Source organism: Cynocephalus volans, chromosome 1 (assembly GCF_027409185.1).
Source record: "Cynocephalus volans isolate mCynVol1 chromosome 1, mCynVol1.pri, whole genome shotgun sequence".
NCBI lineage: Eukaryota > Metazoa > Chordata > Mammalia > Dermoptera > Cynocephalidae > Cynocephalus > Cynocephalus volans.
Window position 1 is genome coordinate 249,787,525 of NC_084460.1, and position 19,051 is coordinate 249,806,575.

The window sequence follows — 19,051 nt, forward strand, 5'->3', positions numbered from 1 at the left end:
AAAAAAATGTCATATAATTTTATTTTCTAATTTAAATATTTTTTTACAATGGAATGTTTTTCAAATCATTTAAACAAATCTGTAATAGCTGACTTGGAGTCAAATGCTGCAGTTAGACATTCCTAAGGTTTATTTTAAGTTAAGTTTAAACTAAAACTTTCATATTACTAAATAAATTTCCAAGAATCTTAATTAAAGAAATCATTCAAAATGTGATAGTCTAGTGTTTATTTTATGTTATGGCAGGTACACTTGAATCTCAAAAATTTAAAACATATAAAAAAGTGGTTAAGGACTAACATTTGTATCAACAGTTGATAAATGTCTAAGATTGTTTATTATACAGCAGGGTACAACGGTAGTGGTAATGCCAACAGGGCACCATGGAAGTTAGTCTAAAAATTATCACTGGGCTTTATACAAGCAACAACATATGCTGCTGTTTTAGAATTTCAAGACATGATCTGCTAACACTAAGCAGTCCTTTAAATTTTTAATGTTATACAGTGTTATAGTATTTAGTTTGGCAAATGTTTCAAAATAAAGTAGAAATGTATTCATAACATCACAGAAATGCACATCCAATATTGTTTTCAATAAGAACCATAGGTACAGATCAGAACTCTTCCCTATATGAAATAATTTACACACAGATGAATGCTATCTTGCTATCTAAAATAATCACTAAATACAATTCTTTTTCAGAAATAAACAAGCAAAGATTTTTCTCATTATCAAATGTCAAAAACATGTAGATAATGTATTTTTTTAAACAAATGATACTCTAAAATTATAGTAATAATTTCAGTGAATGTGCAACCTAAATCAACCAAGTATACTGTAGTACAACCATATTAGGAAACCAATGATCAGAAAATACAACCGTATGAAAGAAATTTAATCCACAAAACTGTTTTTCAGGCCTTAAGGTAAAATAGTTCCACAGTCTACAGGTAAAATCGAGGCAACAAAAATGCGTGCTTGTCTTAGATAAGGTGATATTTTATGCAGAAGATGTAACACTTTGTTTGTAGACAGCATGGTATGCATTTCTCAGCAAGACATAAGGAAAACAAGATTCCAAAAGATCCATAGTCAGGAATGGAGATTCCTGTACAATCTGAAAAATTCCAAAAATGCATCAAAATTCAAGTTATTTGTAATGAAAACATTTACTGACAACTAGTAAGCCATAATTTCTATATTGTTCTTATTAGAAATAGACACAAATTATTTTCCTTTTACATTAAAATCTAAAATGTAAATGTGCCATGGTAAATACTACCAAAATGTTTATAGGTGCTACTTCACAAATAAATCAATTAATCAACAGGAACATATTGAGCACTTTTCCCTGACCTGAGCAGAGAATACAAAGCTATTTAAAATATGGTCTGTTTAAAATATGGTCTATATCATCAAGTCTAACTGGTTCCAAGACTGAGCTAGAAAGCAAAACCAAAGATAATCCAACTATAATTAAATGGAAAACTGTAAACTCAAGAGGAGTTCAAACGGGAAGAAAGATTAATGTAGGCCAGAGTACTCAGGAAAGACTATCTGGAAAAAGATATGAGTTATGGGGTGTTCTGAGTCATCAGGAAAGACACAGATCTCTGTAGGTAGGAAAAATGACTCTAAGGTTGGGAAGAGCCACATGACAGAAATAAGCAAAGACACTGCAGAAAAGGACCTATCTAGGCATAGAGAATTATAGAAAATTGTATTAGATGGGCAGAATGGAGTTAGAATGTAGAAAACTCAGAAAACCAGAAGAGAGTTGAAACTGATATACTAGGACAAACTAATAAGGCCCAAGTGTTCCCCAATAGGTTGAAAAACTGTTCATAAAATACCTTATAGTTAAGGCTAATCTTTGATTTTGTTTTCTGATATTACTGTAATGGCAAAATGTCAGTAATGTCAGTCTTTTCAGCAATTTTTAGAAAGTATGTGGCTTGGGTAGAGTGAATACAGGGGCTCAAAAAAACACTTCAGCTCTTATTGTTGTTCAATCCCTAAAATGCCAAGAAAAGACTCTCAGGAATGACTGGAACTTTTTTGTTGTTAGTAAAAATTGAAAAGAGACCTACCATATCTAGCAGTAAATAAACAGATTCTCTATTTCTTGTTGTTGTTTTATCTGTCTCTTGGCCAATTTTCAGTAGACTGGAGGATGCAAGCTTAAAAGTACACAAACGTATTAAGTAAGATTTTTTAATAAAATGTTCACCAATTACTTGTTTATTTTCAGTATGCTTCAACTTCTAACAATTTCAATCATACAGTGCTACATTTTAAATACAAGCAATTAAATAACATGATGAGCTTAGATACTTTACATTCAAGCAATAATTTAGAGAGTTATAAAGGTATAAAGAGACACAAGGATAATAAATGTAACCAAAAATTCTTTTTGGTCTTTAAAACTGATTTTTTTCAGAACAAGTCTGTTTTTTAAATGACTTAAATATTTCTGTCTTTCCAAATATCTGTATTAACTATATTTCTTAGTTCCCAAATAGGAAGACAATCTCACACTGGGTTTGAATTCATAGGAACTGAGAGATAAGGACAGTAAGCCCTGAATGAAGTAAATAAAGAAAATGGAAAGAAAAAAAGCTTAATTTTAATACAGTTTTTCTTGAAGTAAAATTATTTTCTCAAGTTAGTACTATATGTGCTTTTAAAAAAAAATTTTTTTTTTTAAAGATAACAGGATTTATATGCTCTAGAATTCATTATGCCATGGAGCATCTTTCTTTAAATAAAATATGAAAAAGGTTATATTGATAAAGGAAAGAAAGAACTACACTGACATAGAAACTAAGAGCCATATTTCATGAGGCTAGATGTAGCACTACTCTCTTTTGGTAGCAAGTAGTATTTTTATTGTTGAGTTTGTCACCATTTATGGTCTTTCTACAAATAAATGGAAATAAGTAAAATATATCTTTTGATAGGGAACATTCTCTCTCTTTGCCTGAATTTTCCTCTGTCTCTTTCCTCTTTCAAAGCCTAGGAAAATTTCTAGGGCAGTCCAAACATCAGCCTAGAAAAAAACAGTCATGTTACAGAGCTCTAAAAATGGGAGAGAGACTTCTGAATCTAAGGAGAACAAAATAAACAGACTGCTCCTTGATTTCAATGCCCTGCCTTCACTTGTTCCTCCTTCCCCCCCCCCAAAAAAAAAAAAAAATTAAAGGAGACTGAAATTCATATACCTGAGAAAAGAATCTGAAAACAAAAACGCCATTAGAGGATACTAAATAAAATGTAAAAATAAAAAGAATGTACTGTTACATCTCACAGTTGTGATTATTAGTTTTCTTTATTAGATGTCATGAGGTTTGAAATTTGATCATACATACCGCCAGAAATTCTTTAAGGCGGTCTTCAATGCTTCCTTTGTGAATTGTAAACAAAGCTGCAGCGATCTGGTTGATGGCTTTGGCCAAGCAATGTATATTGTTGCAGTGCCCTGAGAAAGTGCAAATAGCATTGTGTAGATTCTTTGTGACCCCAAAATATAAAATAATACATAGAAAGTAAATCTTTAATGACTTTACAATCTATACATAAATAGTGGTATGATTAAAAGTAGAGTAGGGACATGGCCCAATTTGTTCTCATTTTTCAACTTCATGAGGACTTGGTGTTTTTAAAAATAGTGTAGCAACAGAGCCACAAATAATCATGTCTGTATTAAACAGGCAAATACTTTCAAAAACCCCAAAAGAAATCATACATCAGTCTTATAGTGTCTTGGAAACTTAAAAAAGAAGTGCACAGCTGCTTTACAAACATTTTATTATTCAATTCTTAAAATAATCCTGTGAGTTGAATACTCCCTCTCTACCCTCTATCACATACATATTCAAGCACACATGAGCTCTCTTACACACATTTCATATATCAGGAAACAGAGGCACAGAAAAAGGGAAACAGACTATCCCACATTATATAGTTATTAAGTGGCAGAACTTAAGTCACATTTTATTATAAAAGAGCATCAATAACTTGAAAAGAAATGTATCTACTGCACCAAAACCCATGATTTTTCCGTTGTCAAAACAATTTTAAACCACTATTACCTTCTATAGCAGGGCTATACTGGGACATCACATTACTCGCCAGTGTTGGCAAAGAAACTGCCACAAAGACCATGAGGAGGCAGGCAATTTTATATTCTTCTTCTGGACTAATGTTTTCTAAGGAGAAAAATTAAGAATAAAACAAAGGTATTTCCTCATGACTAGTTATAAGAGTTGATTATCTAAACTAAACAAAACAAATTTTAGGCAAATTTAAAAACAAATATTAAACAAGTTAAGAATAATAAAAGAAAAAGTATTTTAATACAGCTCCATGGAACTGGTCACAATTCTGTTTTAAGAAATAATAGAATAAAGTTAGAAACAATATACATTACTATTGGCTATTATCAACTACTCAGGCATATTTCAAGGATCTCCAATAAAACAGTAAGGCAAGATTTTACATTTTTTAATCATAAGATTATAGAGCAAAAAATAAAGTTATGATAACTGGAATCCTAAAATTTATTAATTGAAAACTGATAAGAAATTATTTTATAAGAAAATTCTATTTACTACAGTTCAGAATAACTGTTGTCTCATAAATTATTCTGCAAAAATATGGGAGAAAAAAACCTTAATTTTTTTCTGAAATAGACATAAATATGATTTGAAATTTAAAATTTAAAATATATAAATGTGGAAAGTGGATTGGATTTTCAACCTCTCTTTTTAGAAGACAGAAGAAACTAGTCATGAATGAAAATACCTACCAATGCCCTAAAGTTTTAAAGACATAACCCTTTGTAAAATATTTATCATAATATAACTCAAATTGTGGGTTACCTAAGGCATTTGACTTCTTCACTGCTACCTGGGAACTTCTATTTACCCCACTATTCACCATCACGTATAATTAAGAATTGAACATAAGAAAAAAGCCAGAATATGTTTCAAAAATTGTAGCTGTAGCAAATCAAATAACAGTAATAATTATCCATGTGACTATAATTATTGTATGAATGAGGAAACAAAAAGCATCGTTTAATTGGAAAAGAACTGATGAACTCAGTCAAACACCATGCTGCTTCCTCAAGGAAGTGGGGAAGGGCATTTCAGTACCAGAAACAGACAAAATGCTATTTACTTTGTAGACGAATCCAGAGTATTCTGGGTGGGCCCCCAAAATTTCTGAATGTTAAAATTATATAACTATGTGCAAACTCTTTATGGTGAATAATTCTTGTCCAGTTAAAATAGGACACTCTTTTCTAGATATTTTTTTGCTATCTACTGGACCATCTCCCATCAGTTTACAAATGCTGTCAATCTCTCCCACCTTAAAAAATCCTTCTCTTGATTTTACTCCTGCCTCCAGCTACTGCAATTTCATTTCTTTGCTGTTCTTTACAATAAAACTTTTTGTAAGTTCCTTTATACTTATTATCTCCAATTCCTTTCCTCTTATTCTCCCTCAAGTGGTCTCTAATCAGCCTGTGCCCCTAAAACTCCACTGACATTGATCTTGCCATCATCATCCATTAACCCAACATAGCTGACCATTCCCTTTCCATTTTCCTGGAAGCTCCTTTTTCTTGGTTTTTATTTTATTTCATTGGTCCTCCCTTCTCAGTTTCTTTTTCAATGGTTCTTCCTCTTCTCCCTGAGCTCTGAAAGTTGGAGTGGCTCAAGGCTCAGGCCTTGATCCTCTTCACTGCTGCATCTACATATACTAAATGGCCTTAATAATCTCATCCAGTCTTATAACTTAAATAACAACTGTATGATGACTATTAATATAACATAAGCTCTAGGAGGCAAGGATCTTTGTCTTTTCTGCACTGATATATTCCAACTACCAGAAACAAAAGGCTTAACACAAACCATGCATTTGAATAAATGGATAAATACCACATCTACATCTGTGTTGCACTGGTAGTTTTAACTAAGAGTACTACATATTTACTAATCCATTTTACCTGATTTTTGTGAGGAAAGAGCTACCACTAAGGCAGGATCAATCTCACAAGGTAATCCAGCAGCTGATGATAATTCATACACATTCATTGCAACCTGATAAAATTATAAGAATTACAGAGTAAGAAATACACAAATTTCCGAGAAAGCTCACTTTTATAAAAAGATTTACTGTTGAAATTAGAATCTGCCTACAAGAACAATAGAAAATTTCAGAAATTTGACTGAAACAGGAACTACAGTGTAACTAGCCTATAATGAGCAACTGATTTAGTACTCTGTGATGTGTTGCTGGTTATAACTTCCTATTTGTTAAGACAAACAAAACATAAACCCTCTATGGCAAATGCCAATAGAATCATTCTAAAGTTACTGTTTTTTGGAAGCATGGATGTAAAATATCAAGTCAAAAGAGATGAATAAATGAACAAAAGTGAATCAATATTACTGACCCACATTTATATCCATAGTGGTTTAATGAAAAATTATAGTGGTCAATGCCTAATCATATCGTACTTATAAATATGGTAAGTTACTTATTACAATAGGTTTTTTAAGGAGTTAAAAATCTGATAAATGACTAATGACTAAAGAAGTTTTTCTGTATCACATATGGATTTTAAGTATATAAAATATTCTGACTGCTCAATACATCATTAAAAACTATCTGCATAATTGGTTACCTCTGATACTGCAACAAAAAAAACCTGAGAATAAAATACAAAGTAAAACTGTGTATCTTAGAATAAATTGAAACATGCCACAGATTAAGCTCTAGATAAATGTTTGTGATCTATTACTCACTTCACACATTAAAAATTAACTCGAATCACTGATCTAAATGTAAGAGCTAAAACTATAACATTCTTAAAAATATATATAAACATAAATTTTCATGACCTTGGGTTAGGCGATGATTTCTTAGATATGACATCAAAAGCATAAACAAAAAAAAAAAGAAAAAAAATAGATAAACTGGACTTAATTAAAATTAAAAACTTCTGTGCTTCAGAAGACACCATCAATAAAATGGAAAGACAACTCACAGAATGGAAGAAAAGCTTTGCAAATCACGTATCTATTAATGGACTTGCACCTAGGATATATAAAGAACTCTTACGCTCAAAAATATAAAAACAAACAACTCAATTTAAAAATGGGCAAAGGCTCAGAAGACATTTCTCCAAAGAAGATATACACATAGCCAACAAACACATGAAAAGATGTTCAACATCATCTGCCATCAGGGAAATGCAAATCAAAACAGTGACATGCCATGTCATACCCACTGGAATGGATATAATCAAGAAGACAGATAATAAGTATTAGTGAGGATGTATGAAAATGGAAACCCTCATACACTGCTGGTGGGAATGCAAAATAGTACAGCCACTTTAGAAACAGTTTGGCAGTTCCTCAAAACGTTAAACATACAGTTTACATATGACCCAGCAATTCCACTCCTGGTGTATACCCAGGAGAAATGAAAACACATGTTCACACAAAAACTTGTACATGGATGTTCATAGTAGCTTTATAATAGTTAAAAAATGAAAACAACCTAAATGGCCATCAACTGATAAATGGATAAATAAAATATTGTATTAGCCAGACAATGAAATACTTCAGAAACAATTTTTAAAAATAAAGTACTCATACACACTATAAAATGAATAAACCTGGAAAATATTATGCTAAGTGAAAGAAATCAGTGTCAGAGGACTATATTTTATGTTACTTATATAGGCAACCTACAGTGACAGAAAGTAGATTAGTGACTGCCTAGGGCTGGGAACTGGGAAGAAATGAGGAGTGACTGCTAATGGGTATAGGGTTTCTTTCCAGGATGATAAAAATGTTCTAAAATTGACCATAGTTATGATGCACAACTCTGTGACTACACTAAAAACCACTGAATTGTACACTTTAAATAAGAAAATTTTATAAGTGAATTATAACTCAATAAAGTTGTTAAAAAAACATGTTTGGTTTGTTGTTTTTTGCAGTTGGCTGGTATGGGGATCCGAATCCATGACCTTTGTGTTATAAGGCTGCACTCTAACCACCTGAGCTAACCGGCCACATTTGGTTTTTCAAAAAACAGTTAAGTTCTATCGAAAATTTGCTAAAAACAAAATATAATTATGTCAGGCAACAAGAGAATTAGATGGTTGTTCAGAATATTAATTAGTATTCTCATAATCTGCATACCAGAGTCCTCTCAAGGACTGTTTAATTTTTAATGTTTTCTTTCCCTTTTTTTTTTTTTTTGGTGGCCGGCTGGTACAGGGATTAAACCCTAGACCTTGGTGTTATCAGCACCACACTCTAACCAACTGAGCTAACTGGCTAGCCTTCATGCTTTCTTAACTTTACTTTTTTCTGCAGTGTTTCCATTTAAATAATCTTAAGCTATTCATACACAGTTTTCTATCATAAAACCATAGGATAATCATGGACATCAAATGTTTATTTTGTACAAATCACTGTAAAAGAAACAAAAATTAAGAAAACAAGGTCTTGGTCTTCAAGATGTTTACAACCTAGTATAAAATGTAAGTGGGAAACACAACGATAATATCAGGCAGAATATGCTTAGCTCTACAGTAGATAAACAAAAAGTTCTCTGAGAGCACTAAAAAAAATGAAATTCTTTATCACTGAAGAATCTAGAAATGATTCTTAATAAATGGAAATTGAGTCAGACCTTAAAAGACAGGTAGAATTTCAAAAGGCAGAGATAGAAAGGGGCAATATTTTTCAAGTAGAATAAATTAGAAGGTAAATGATAGATGTGAGAATACACACAGAAAAATCTTCTTAGCTCACAGGATATCTATGAAGAGAGGGGCACGGTAAGAAAGGGGAGAGTGTGGGGGAAGGAAGGAACAAGCGGTGGAAGATGAGCCTCAAAAAGTTTGAGTGGCACCAATTTGAGAAGAGACCTGAATCTCTTGTGAAACAAGAGTTTGGACATTTTTTCAGTCAGTGCTTTTCAAGATATGCAAAACAGAAAATAAGTGAAGCATGAAAGCATAGAAAACATAGTTTTGAGTGCTGATATATCACTTTCTAGATGTGTAACCACTGGTAAATCATTGCTGGGTTTAGATTAGTGGTGGTTGGATTGCATGGCTCAATAAATTTTCAAAACAGAAATTGTGCGCTCACATTAGGCAGCCAATAAAAACAGAATACTAAAAAAAAAATTTTTAAATTACAGCCTACAATTAACAGATTTTTATAATAAAAGCCTTTTTAACATCAATTTTTAAAAACTGATTGGATTCAGCTGCATTTAAATCAAAACAACTCTCATTTCATTGGCCCATCTTTCTCATTCTGCTCTATGACCATGTATAAACAGCTATCAGTTTAGGAAAACAAGACAGATTTTTAAACAATTTTACATTGCTATAGGTGATCAAAGAAGATTGACGTTCAGAATGGTAGTATTTTGGTGCTGAGTTCTCAAAGATGCAATTTCAAAGGCAAGCATGCTAACTGATTACTTTAAAATAGAAACTTACAGTAGTTTAGAATTTATTATATTTTATATGTAACTTAAATATTTCATTTTAGAAACTGTAAAATCCAAACAGAAGTTATATTACCTTCATATCAGTTTCCCTTGGAATGTGATCTTTAAAATCTTCAATTGAACTTACAAGAAAAGGAATGTGGTAGGACAAGACCTAGGCAAGACAACAAATAAGAATGTAGAATTATGTTTAAATGGCAACTCCTAAATTTATGAAATATTACCATTTGATTAATTCTAGTTTTCATAAAAATTATTTTACTTTATTTTTGTGTGACTTTCTGAAGTACCTAGATACATGGAAATGGAAGAAGGTACTCAAAATGAAAAATGCTTTAATCCACAGCAAACTTGAAAAAGTAGTGCAATAATCAGGCAAATTATACCCCTCAAATTTCAATACCAAAATGAAATGAGTTCAAATAACTCTAATTTCTATAATTTTTATTTTATATAAATATGAAAAGTGGAATTTTAATTATATCATTGCCAACTGTGGATTTAAAGACAAGTTTTAATTTCTGGGAAATTAAAAGGGATTATTTGGATAGAGAGTATGTACATGTAATGGTTTCTTACATCTCTAAGTGCTTCTTGTGCCAATGATCGGAAGGATAAAATTACACCAATTATTGTCATCCTCTTCAAGACACTGTCAACAGCTAAATGTGAAGGTAGGAGAGAAGAGAAGAAAAATGTGTGAACTGGATTCTTTCTTAACCTTGAAGAAAACTCTAAAACTCATAAAATTCCCATAATAAAAGTCACAATTAATGGCAATTTAATTACAAACAATGATTAAAGAGGCAAAGGTATTGATAGCTAATATTTAAACTACTTAAGCTTCAAAGTAAGTATAGTTTACTTCAAATGGAGTACAGTTACTTCTTTTAAATGGGCTAGAGGGCTCACTTGAATCTTAAAATAATCTTATAAGTAGCTGTCTGTTCAACCCTATTTCAGAAAAGGTGAAGGTAGGAGAAAGGGGAGTAAGACTAGAGAGAAAGAAGCAGCACATCAGAGTGGAGTTAAATCCTCAAATGGCCCAGGAACAAGGAGATATTCAATTCTTAAGTTGTTGAGGTCTTGAGTAAAGAAATGAAAAATGACTCTTTAGACCAAGCAGTTTTGGCAGGACCAGGCTGCTTAAGTCCATGAATAGATTTGATTGCTTATATACTGGTTAGAGAGGATTATTCTAAAAATTATTAACATGTATTCAGTATTAAAACTCAGTTAAAAAAAACAAAAGAGATTAGAATTGAAAGAGTCAATACCTTCACATTTTATAAAGCCAAACAAACATTTATAGAATTTCCCCAAATACAAATCATTGCACTATGTAATAAGATTACAAACATAAACAGAATAATGTTCTAGATCTCAAATAGCAAACAATCTAAAAGGGCTGTCAAGAAAACTAAGAAAACACGGTCATATTTATGTGAGAGAAAAAACATATATACACATCATATATTTATATATAAAAAATGAATTTCTGAAAAGAGGTGTATAGTATAGTAACTGTTATCCAAAGTTATTAGTTAAGGAGTAAGAATGGAGAGAACTGTTTTGTTTTGACTTTCCACCTCCTTTTGTTGCTTGTTTAAACTTTAACCATAAGCATCTTTTACTGAACCACACAAACAGGCATAACATAAGCCAAAATGTGATGTGAATTAAAATAATTGTGTTTAAAAAAATGACATAAGGCACAAGTACATTATTAATTCCATATGACCAAGAACCAGTCTTCTTAATCTTTTTTTTTATCTGTAGCACTCAGCAGAGTCTGATACCCAGCAGACCAGCAGATGTTCAATGAAATAGTGACTCAAGATAAGGCCAGGAAATTGATACTATCCAGAGGAGAAAAGAAATGGGGGGGTGGGGGTGGGAGAGAGACTTCTCTCAGAAAATGTTATCCAAGTTGGGCATAAAGGAAGAGTAAGAAAAGAAAAGCATTCTAAGCCAGAAAACAAAACAATAATAAATCCGGAAAAAATGACAGAGAATAAAGTGAAGAATTAGAGAGTAATTTAGTGTGATACAGTCATATATTTTCCAAAGATGTTCCTCATAATTTAATCAAATAAGTTTGCAACAACTATGCCCTACAACCTCCTCTTGCATATACACAATAATAACATATTAAAAGTTCTAAGAAAATTCACAGTAAGAAATATTGTTTAACTTATTGTTTAATGGACTAGTTGCCATATGTATTTGACCACTGATACCTCCCCTCATCCCCCATAATTTCCATTAATTTCTCAATGAACTAATACTAGATCAGAGGCTATATGGGCTCAGGCCAGGCAAGCACCAGGTAGTGGGAGAGAAGAAGGGAAAGAACAGCTGGATATGAGATTAATCCAAATAATGGCCTTTGAATGTCACGCTAAGGAGTTTATACTAACCTTCAAGCAATGAGAAGGTTGTTCAGGGTTTATAAAGAGCTATATGAAAAGAAATATGTTTGGAAATATGACTCAAAGTTTGATGGGGAAAACTGGGCACATACTAGGAAGCCATGACTGAAGTTCACAAAAAGATGATAAAACCTTAAACAAGAGTCACAGGTATAGACAGAAACAGATTCGGGGCATTACATTTAAGCGGTAGGATATGTAGCAGGAGTGGCAAGCTCAAATATCTACAGCAGGTAACATAACGACCAAAAATTTTTTATAACTTAATGTAGTATAAGGCCAAACAAAGTATATCTTTGGGACAATGTGACCCGTCTATTTGCTAACTCTGCTCTACAAGACATAGCTATTGCATGTGGAATGTAAGGAAAGAATCAAAGAGGACACTGAAGTTTTCCAGTGTGGGTCACTGGATGGATGGTGAGAGAGGTAATGAAATGGTGAGTAAGGAAAGGATATCAGGCTTTTTCTCCCCACCTACTTGTATCTACCATGAGGGGAAGATACTTTCTATTCCAAAGACGGTCTGATCCTATCTGTGGATCACATAGTTGAAAATGTCTAACACAATGTTTCACAAACTTGAGTGTGAATCTGAATAACATGGAGGCTTGTTTTAACAAGCCCCAGAATTTCTGATTCAGTAGGTCTGGGGTGGGGCCCAATAATTTACATTCTTAATAAGCTCCCAGGGGGTGCTGTGGCTTGCTGCTTCTGGTCCATGGCCATATATACTTTGAGAAACTCTGGTTAAACTAGCACTTGGTATTAAATATCTGGAGCTCAACAGAAGAAGAATTAAGGCTGAAGATGAATATATTTAAAACTACCTGGGTAACACTTTCCCAGTAGGATTGTAGAATAAGAATGGAAGAGTAGGATATCACAAACTGATACTACATAAAAGATGAGCCAGTAAAAATGACTAAGAAAGGGTAGAGATAAAAGTATTGGCAACAGAATAAAGTTTCTATAAAAAGGAGAATAAAAGAGATAAACTCTACAGAGAAATCAAGTACAATGACTGTTGAAGAAGAGCACAGCTTTTGCAAATGAGTAATCACTAACAAACTCTTTCAGAAAGGTTTCAGAAAAGTAGCCATATTACAGTGTACCAAAAGTGGAGGGTGGAGAAAACGAAATGGTGAATACAACTAGTCTAAAAGTTTAGCAGGAAGGAGCGTGGTAGGATGAATAAGAGGCAGGTTTACCAACAGGCTTCAAAAGTGTTCTTTTATAAGCAGTACTTGGCTTTCAGAGAACAGGAGACTTTTCAGGGACCAGGGAAATCACTTGGAGGAATGAAAATAACAAGGATATGACAGCACAAGGGAGAATACAACTAAAATCACTGACCAAATTTGATAGTCCAGAATGAAAAAATAAGTAAAGCCAGGAAGAGGACGGTCAGGAAATCTGAGAGGCATCAAAATTTCAATGAGCTAGAACAAGGTCAGTAGGAGCAAAGGAATGAGAGAGATGGCTGTAGCTATGGTCTATGGCTATGGTCTGTGAGTGGGGTTTTAAAGTTCAAGATATTTTTTGTTTTTACCTTGTTTGTCAGGGATGGGTGGCTGGCATGGGGATCTGAACCCATGACCTTGGTGTTATAAAGCTATACTCTAACCAACTGAGCTAACCAGCCAGCCCTAAAGTTCAAGATTTTCACTGGTGGAATAGTTTCAGGTGGTAACATCCAAAGCACTGCTAAAGTAAAGATCTTTGGAGGCAACTTGTAGGTTTGTAGATGGTGGCAGGATGACAAAAGTGAATAGATGATTTTTAAAAAGGAAGAATTACTGTAGGAAAAATGGAAAACAGTCTGAAATCAAGGAGCCAGTAAAGTGATGAACCTTGCTTTAAGCAACAGTGTAAAAGAATAGAAAGTAAGGAATAGGGACATTATGCAATTTGCTCAAGTCACACAGGAAGTTCTAAAACTGAAAATAAATTCCAGTTTGTCTGCTAATTCAGAGCTACTTTTAATAAACTATAATGCTTTATCTTTTTAAAAGAATGTGTTTCTTGATTGTGAAAATCAAACACCTGCAAAAATACAACAACTTCTGGATAGGGGGTAAAGAAAGCACAATGGAGGGGACAGCCTGTGGCTCACTTGGGAGAGTGTGGTCCTGGTAACACCAAGGCCACGGGATCGGATCTCTATATAGGGATGGCCGGTTAGCTCACTTCGGAGAGCGTGGTGCTGACAACACCAAGTCAAGGATTAAGATCCCCTTACCGGTCATCTTTTAAAAGAAAAAATAAATACATAAATACATACATACATACATACAGACAGACAGACATAAAAGAAAGTACAAAGGAGGGGATCAAAGACAAAAAGGGCATTTTTCAAAACAGTTAAACTAAAAGAGTAGTTCTCTGTACTGCCCCAAGTAAGTCATTCTCAAGTGAATCCGTTCTTTTTCCAAATCACAAAAAAGATTTAATAAATTCTATTTAAAGGCAAATTTGATATATATGTCTCATTAAGATTCAACAATTTAGATTTTGGTTTTGGCCAATTCCAAAGTCATGAATCACCACTATTATATACAAAATCCAAGTAAGCAAAATCTATGCAAAGAACTATGAACTTTATTTTGAGCACATGCAAATTCTGTATAGAATTTTAACAAATTCTATTTTGTTTTAATTCCACAAATATGAGAGTTAAGTAAATAAGTTATTAAACATTGCAGTAGATTAGCTGCTTCTAACCAGATGGTATAGGAGGAAATTATGTTAAGTGAAATAAGCCAGACAAAGAAACAGAAATACCGCATGTTCTCACTTATAACTGGCTTCTATGAAAGAAAGGAGGGAGGGAGGGAAGTAGAGAATGGGGGAGGGAAGGAGGGAAGAAGGAAAGAAAGAAGGGAAGAGAGAAAGAAAAGACCACAATACGGTGAACTTTCAGAAAGAGAGAACAAACCTAAGGATGCTAGAGATGGGGGGCAGGGAGCGAGGGAGGGGGTTTGGGAAGTGACAGGTAGGGCAAATGGCATAAAGAAATACCACAATTGGTAAGAATGAACATGCTAATAATAAATAAAAAATTTTTTAAAAAGCTGAGGATAGTCAATATGCATTCTTTAAAAAAAAAGATTGTTTATTTGTAGAAAAGTAAGTAAGCTTAAGGGCAGTGGAGTGGTCAAATGAGTATTAAAAAATAGAAACATGAAAAAAGTAATAATAAAGAAAAAAGATTAGAAAATATAAGCAGATAGTAAAACAATAAATAAGCACAACAAAAGATCAGGTAGAGATTTTAAAAAAGATCAGGTAGGATTTATTCGCATTCCTCCTCCTTATAATGCTAACAAGTCACTTTTCTTTTTTCTTTTTTAATTTTATTTTTTAAAATATCATATAATAAACCTGGCCTTTTTTTCACCTTTGGTGTGAAGCTCCACAGATTTTAACATGTGTAGGAGCACACATTTTTAACATGCGTATGAGCTCTACAAATTTTAACATGTGCAGGATATGTATATGTGTAGGATGTTACCACCATCACCACTATGGTGAACACTTTCATCACCGGAAAACTCCCTCATTGCCTCCCTTTATAGTCCTGGCAACCCCAATCTGTTCCGTGAGGCAATCTTTAGTGTAGTTTAATTTTATACTAATTCCTCGGGAAAACATTTTTATTTTTTAAAACAGGATAAGATAGCCTAATAAAGTGACTCTCCAAAGCATTTTGAAGAAAAATACCAAAGAGGAAGTATTAAAATACATGCATAGCTTTAATCTTCTTCAGGATTATTTTTTATTTCGGAAAATAAACTCTCTGATTTTCTCAAACACAAAGAATATTTTATAGAGGATTTCACTCTTTTTTTTTTTTTAGTGGTGGGAAGGATTTTAATTTAATCAATAAGAAGAATGACTTTTAAATAATTTTTAATTATAAGTTTAAGGGTTCAAGTACAAAGAACAAAATTAATTCAAGTGCATCTAAAACAGTTATCTGGCTAAACACACTTTAACAAATACTTAAAAGTCACTGTTATTTCACAATATACCTCCCACAAAGAATCAATTTCAAGAAGACATTAAAAAAAATTTTTTTTTTTAGATTGTAGGCTTAGGTTTTCATACAATGGAATAGTAGCAACAAAAAGGAACAAATTACAAATTCACTTAACACAGATGAATCTCAAAAATATTATGCTAAGTGAAAGAAATCAGCACAAATTTAAGCTGTAGTAACAGAAATCAGATCAGTGGTTGTCTGGTTTAGGAGCTGTGGGTAGAAGACTGGCTAGAGACAGGAGGCAAGTTTCTGAGGTGATGAAACTGTTCCATAGCTTGACTGTGGCTATGGTTACACGGATGTATAAATTTGTCAAAATCCATCGCATTGGTCACTTAAATGTACACACATTTTATTGTATGTAAATTATATCTCAGTAAAGTTGATATTTAGAAAGTTATAGGCTCAGAAGCTAATTCTCCTTCAGTCTAAATTAATGTATATTTACTATATCATATTTAATAGGTTCAAGAACTAATTGACAATGATAACATTCATTAAATATGACACAATACTAAGAGTACAGTTAAAAAAAGTGAAACAGAGAAACCATATACTTAAGATTCTTTGACTGCAAAAAATATCTAGTTCTCTTCATAAGCTCTTGAGTACTTTTCATAATTTACAAGTTGTATTTATGTTACAAACTTTGAGCAAAAGCTAAATACTGAGTGTCAAGATCTTCTTAATGTTTATAAAAAGTATCATGAGTTACCCACATGATAATCTTTTAAAGAGTGCAGCCATCTGGTCTGGTTTGTCAAAGCTGGTCCTCATTTGTGTTAGCACATCAACATTCTCCACCACAAGTTTCTAAAAAAAAAAAAAGAAAGATCCTGGGTCAGGCACAGACCTCCTCATGCTAATGAGATAAGAGCATGCTTGGAAATTACAATTTGGCAAACAGGAAACACAATTCATGAAATCCAGATGCTCTACGCTATATATTTTTGTTGTTTCAATAAAAGAATCTAAAAATTATTTATATAAGATTAGTGTTTTTTTTTTCAGTTTGCAAATTCAAGAAAGAAGGAGGAGTTCAGGAAAAAGCAACAAAAATAAGTAGTAGGACAAAGGATCATCTTACACGTAGACAGAGAACAGCAACAATAATAATAAAAAGTAGACACTAAAGTGAGTACAGAGAGCAACAAATTCCAACCAAAACAAAAAGAACATGCTACAGTTAAAGTTGGCAAAGACTCACTAGAGTATGTCTTTAGACAATGAGATCATCACTGGATACATCCAAACAGAGAAAATAACTTACAGGTGTATGGTATCACTTGATGGGGACTATATTAAAGAAATGTTTCCCAGCACAAATTATAAAATGGAAGTGTATACTATGTACTTCTCTTTCAGGGACCATGAAAAATGGAAGAGAAAAGAAGGAAGAGATATAAATAAGGGAAGGGAATAAAGGATTCAAGAAGAGTATGACTTATTAAATAATTTTTTCTTAAAAGAAGCACTGGAAAAATAAGTTTAAAAATTATAACTAAAACAAATATAATTAATTTCAGTGTGGCAGAGAGAAACCTGGACAACAATAAATTGAGTTTCTAAACTAGTGAGGGGGAAAGTGAGTGAGACATTCTACTCTGTTCCGCTGCTACCTGTGCCATCCTCCTTCATCACTAAGTTCATCTATCACACTTCCCTAGTTCTTTCATAATTCAAGTGTTCATAACCTAATTTCTGACCTCTATCCAGAATTTTCTTTACTTTTGGCTCTCTATAGGAGTTCTTAGCCTTTACTACACATCACAATCTCCAGTGGAGCTCTTTCCCAATAGTCATGCACCACATAACAAGGTTTCAGTCAATAATAAACCACATATATGATGGTGGTCCCATAAGATTATAATACCATATTTTTTACTTTACCTTTTCTATATGTAGATATATTTAGATATACAAATACCATTGTGTTACAATTGCCTACAGTATTCAGCACAGTACCATGCCATACAGGTTTGTAGCCTAGGAGCCATAGGCTATACCATATAGCCTAGGTGTGTAATCGACTATACTGTCTAGGTTTGTGTAAGTATACTATGACGTTAGCATGACAAAATCGCCTAACAATGCATTTCTCAAAATATCTTTCCACTGTTAAGTGATGCATGACTGTGTATATATCCAGGCTTTATCCCTGAATATTTCAAAACAGCAAGCTGGGTGGAAAAATCTAGCAAGCATATACAATAGCACCTCCTTATCCACAGGGGTACGTTCCAAGACCCTGGATAGCTACAATTTTGGACAGCACTGAACTTTACATGCACTATGTTTTTCCCTATACAAACATACACCTATGACAAAGTTTAGTTTATAAATTAGGCACAGTAAGAGTTTAACAAATAATGATAAAATAGAAGAATTATAACAATATGTTTGCAATAAAAGTTTTATGAATGTGGTCTTTGTCTCTCTCTCAAAATATCTTAGTGTACTGTACTCACCCTTCTTGTGAATAATGTGAGATGATAAAATGCCTATGTGATGAGATGAAGTTAGGTGAATGAGTCAGGCACTGTGACATAGCACTGGGTTCCTACTGGCCTTAAACACGTGAGCTGCGATAACTTAGAGTCAATCTGATAACCGAGATGTCTAGTAAGTAACTAATAGGCGGGCAGAGTATACAGTGTAGACATGCGGGACAAAGGGATGCACGTCCCAAGCAGACAGAGAAGGATGGTGCGTGATTTCATCATGCTACTTAGAAGAAGGTGTGCAATTTAAAACTTATGAATTGTCTATTTCTGGAATTTTCCATTAATATTTTCAGGTGGCAGCGGACTACAAGTAACTGAAACTGCAGAAAGCAAATCCATGGATAAGGAGAGACTATTGTAGTCAAAGTGTCATGATACTTTTACTACAAACAAAAGGTTCTTACAAATGAAAGGTTGATTTAAGGGGAATATGAACAATTATAAAGAAAATCTACAAAAATTATTTTTCCTAAAAAATTAGTATAAGTTTTGTTTAGGTTACTTGATATTACTTC

The 19,051-nt window shown here is 33.0% G+C and overlaps 1 protein-coding gene across 2 annotated transcripts in view; it reads right to left on the bottom strand.

Annotated features, from left to right (window-relative positions):
• Positions 1-213: 213 nt before the first annotated feature.
• NCKAP1 (NCK associated protein 1) overlaps positions 214-19,051 on the bottom strand; it is a 95,832-nt gene continuing 76,994 nt past the window's right edge. For both annotated transcript variants that reach the window (XM_063099033.1, XM_063099023.1), the window contains exons 24-31: positions 16,752-16,845; positions 10,135-10,217; positions 9,629-9,709; positions 6,017-6,110; positions 4,095-4,211; positions 3,372-3,481; positions 2,094-2,183; positions 214-1,120 (exon numbers count right to left, since the gene is read on the bottom strand). In XM_063099033.1, coding sequence (XP_062955103.1) covers positions 1,004-1,120; positions 2,094-2,183; positions 3,372-3,481; positions 4,095-4,211; positions 6,017-6,110; positions 9,629-9,709; positions 10,135-10,217; positions 16,752-16,845 — 786 coding nt within the window. In that variant the 3' untranslated portion in view covers positions 214-1,003. The remainder of the gene's footprint in view (positions 1,121-2,093; positions 2,184-3,371; positions 3,482-4,094; positions 4,212-6,016; positions 6,111-9,628; positions 9,710-10,134; positions 10,218-16,751; positions 16,846-19,051) is intronic.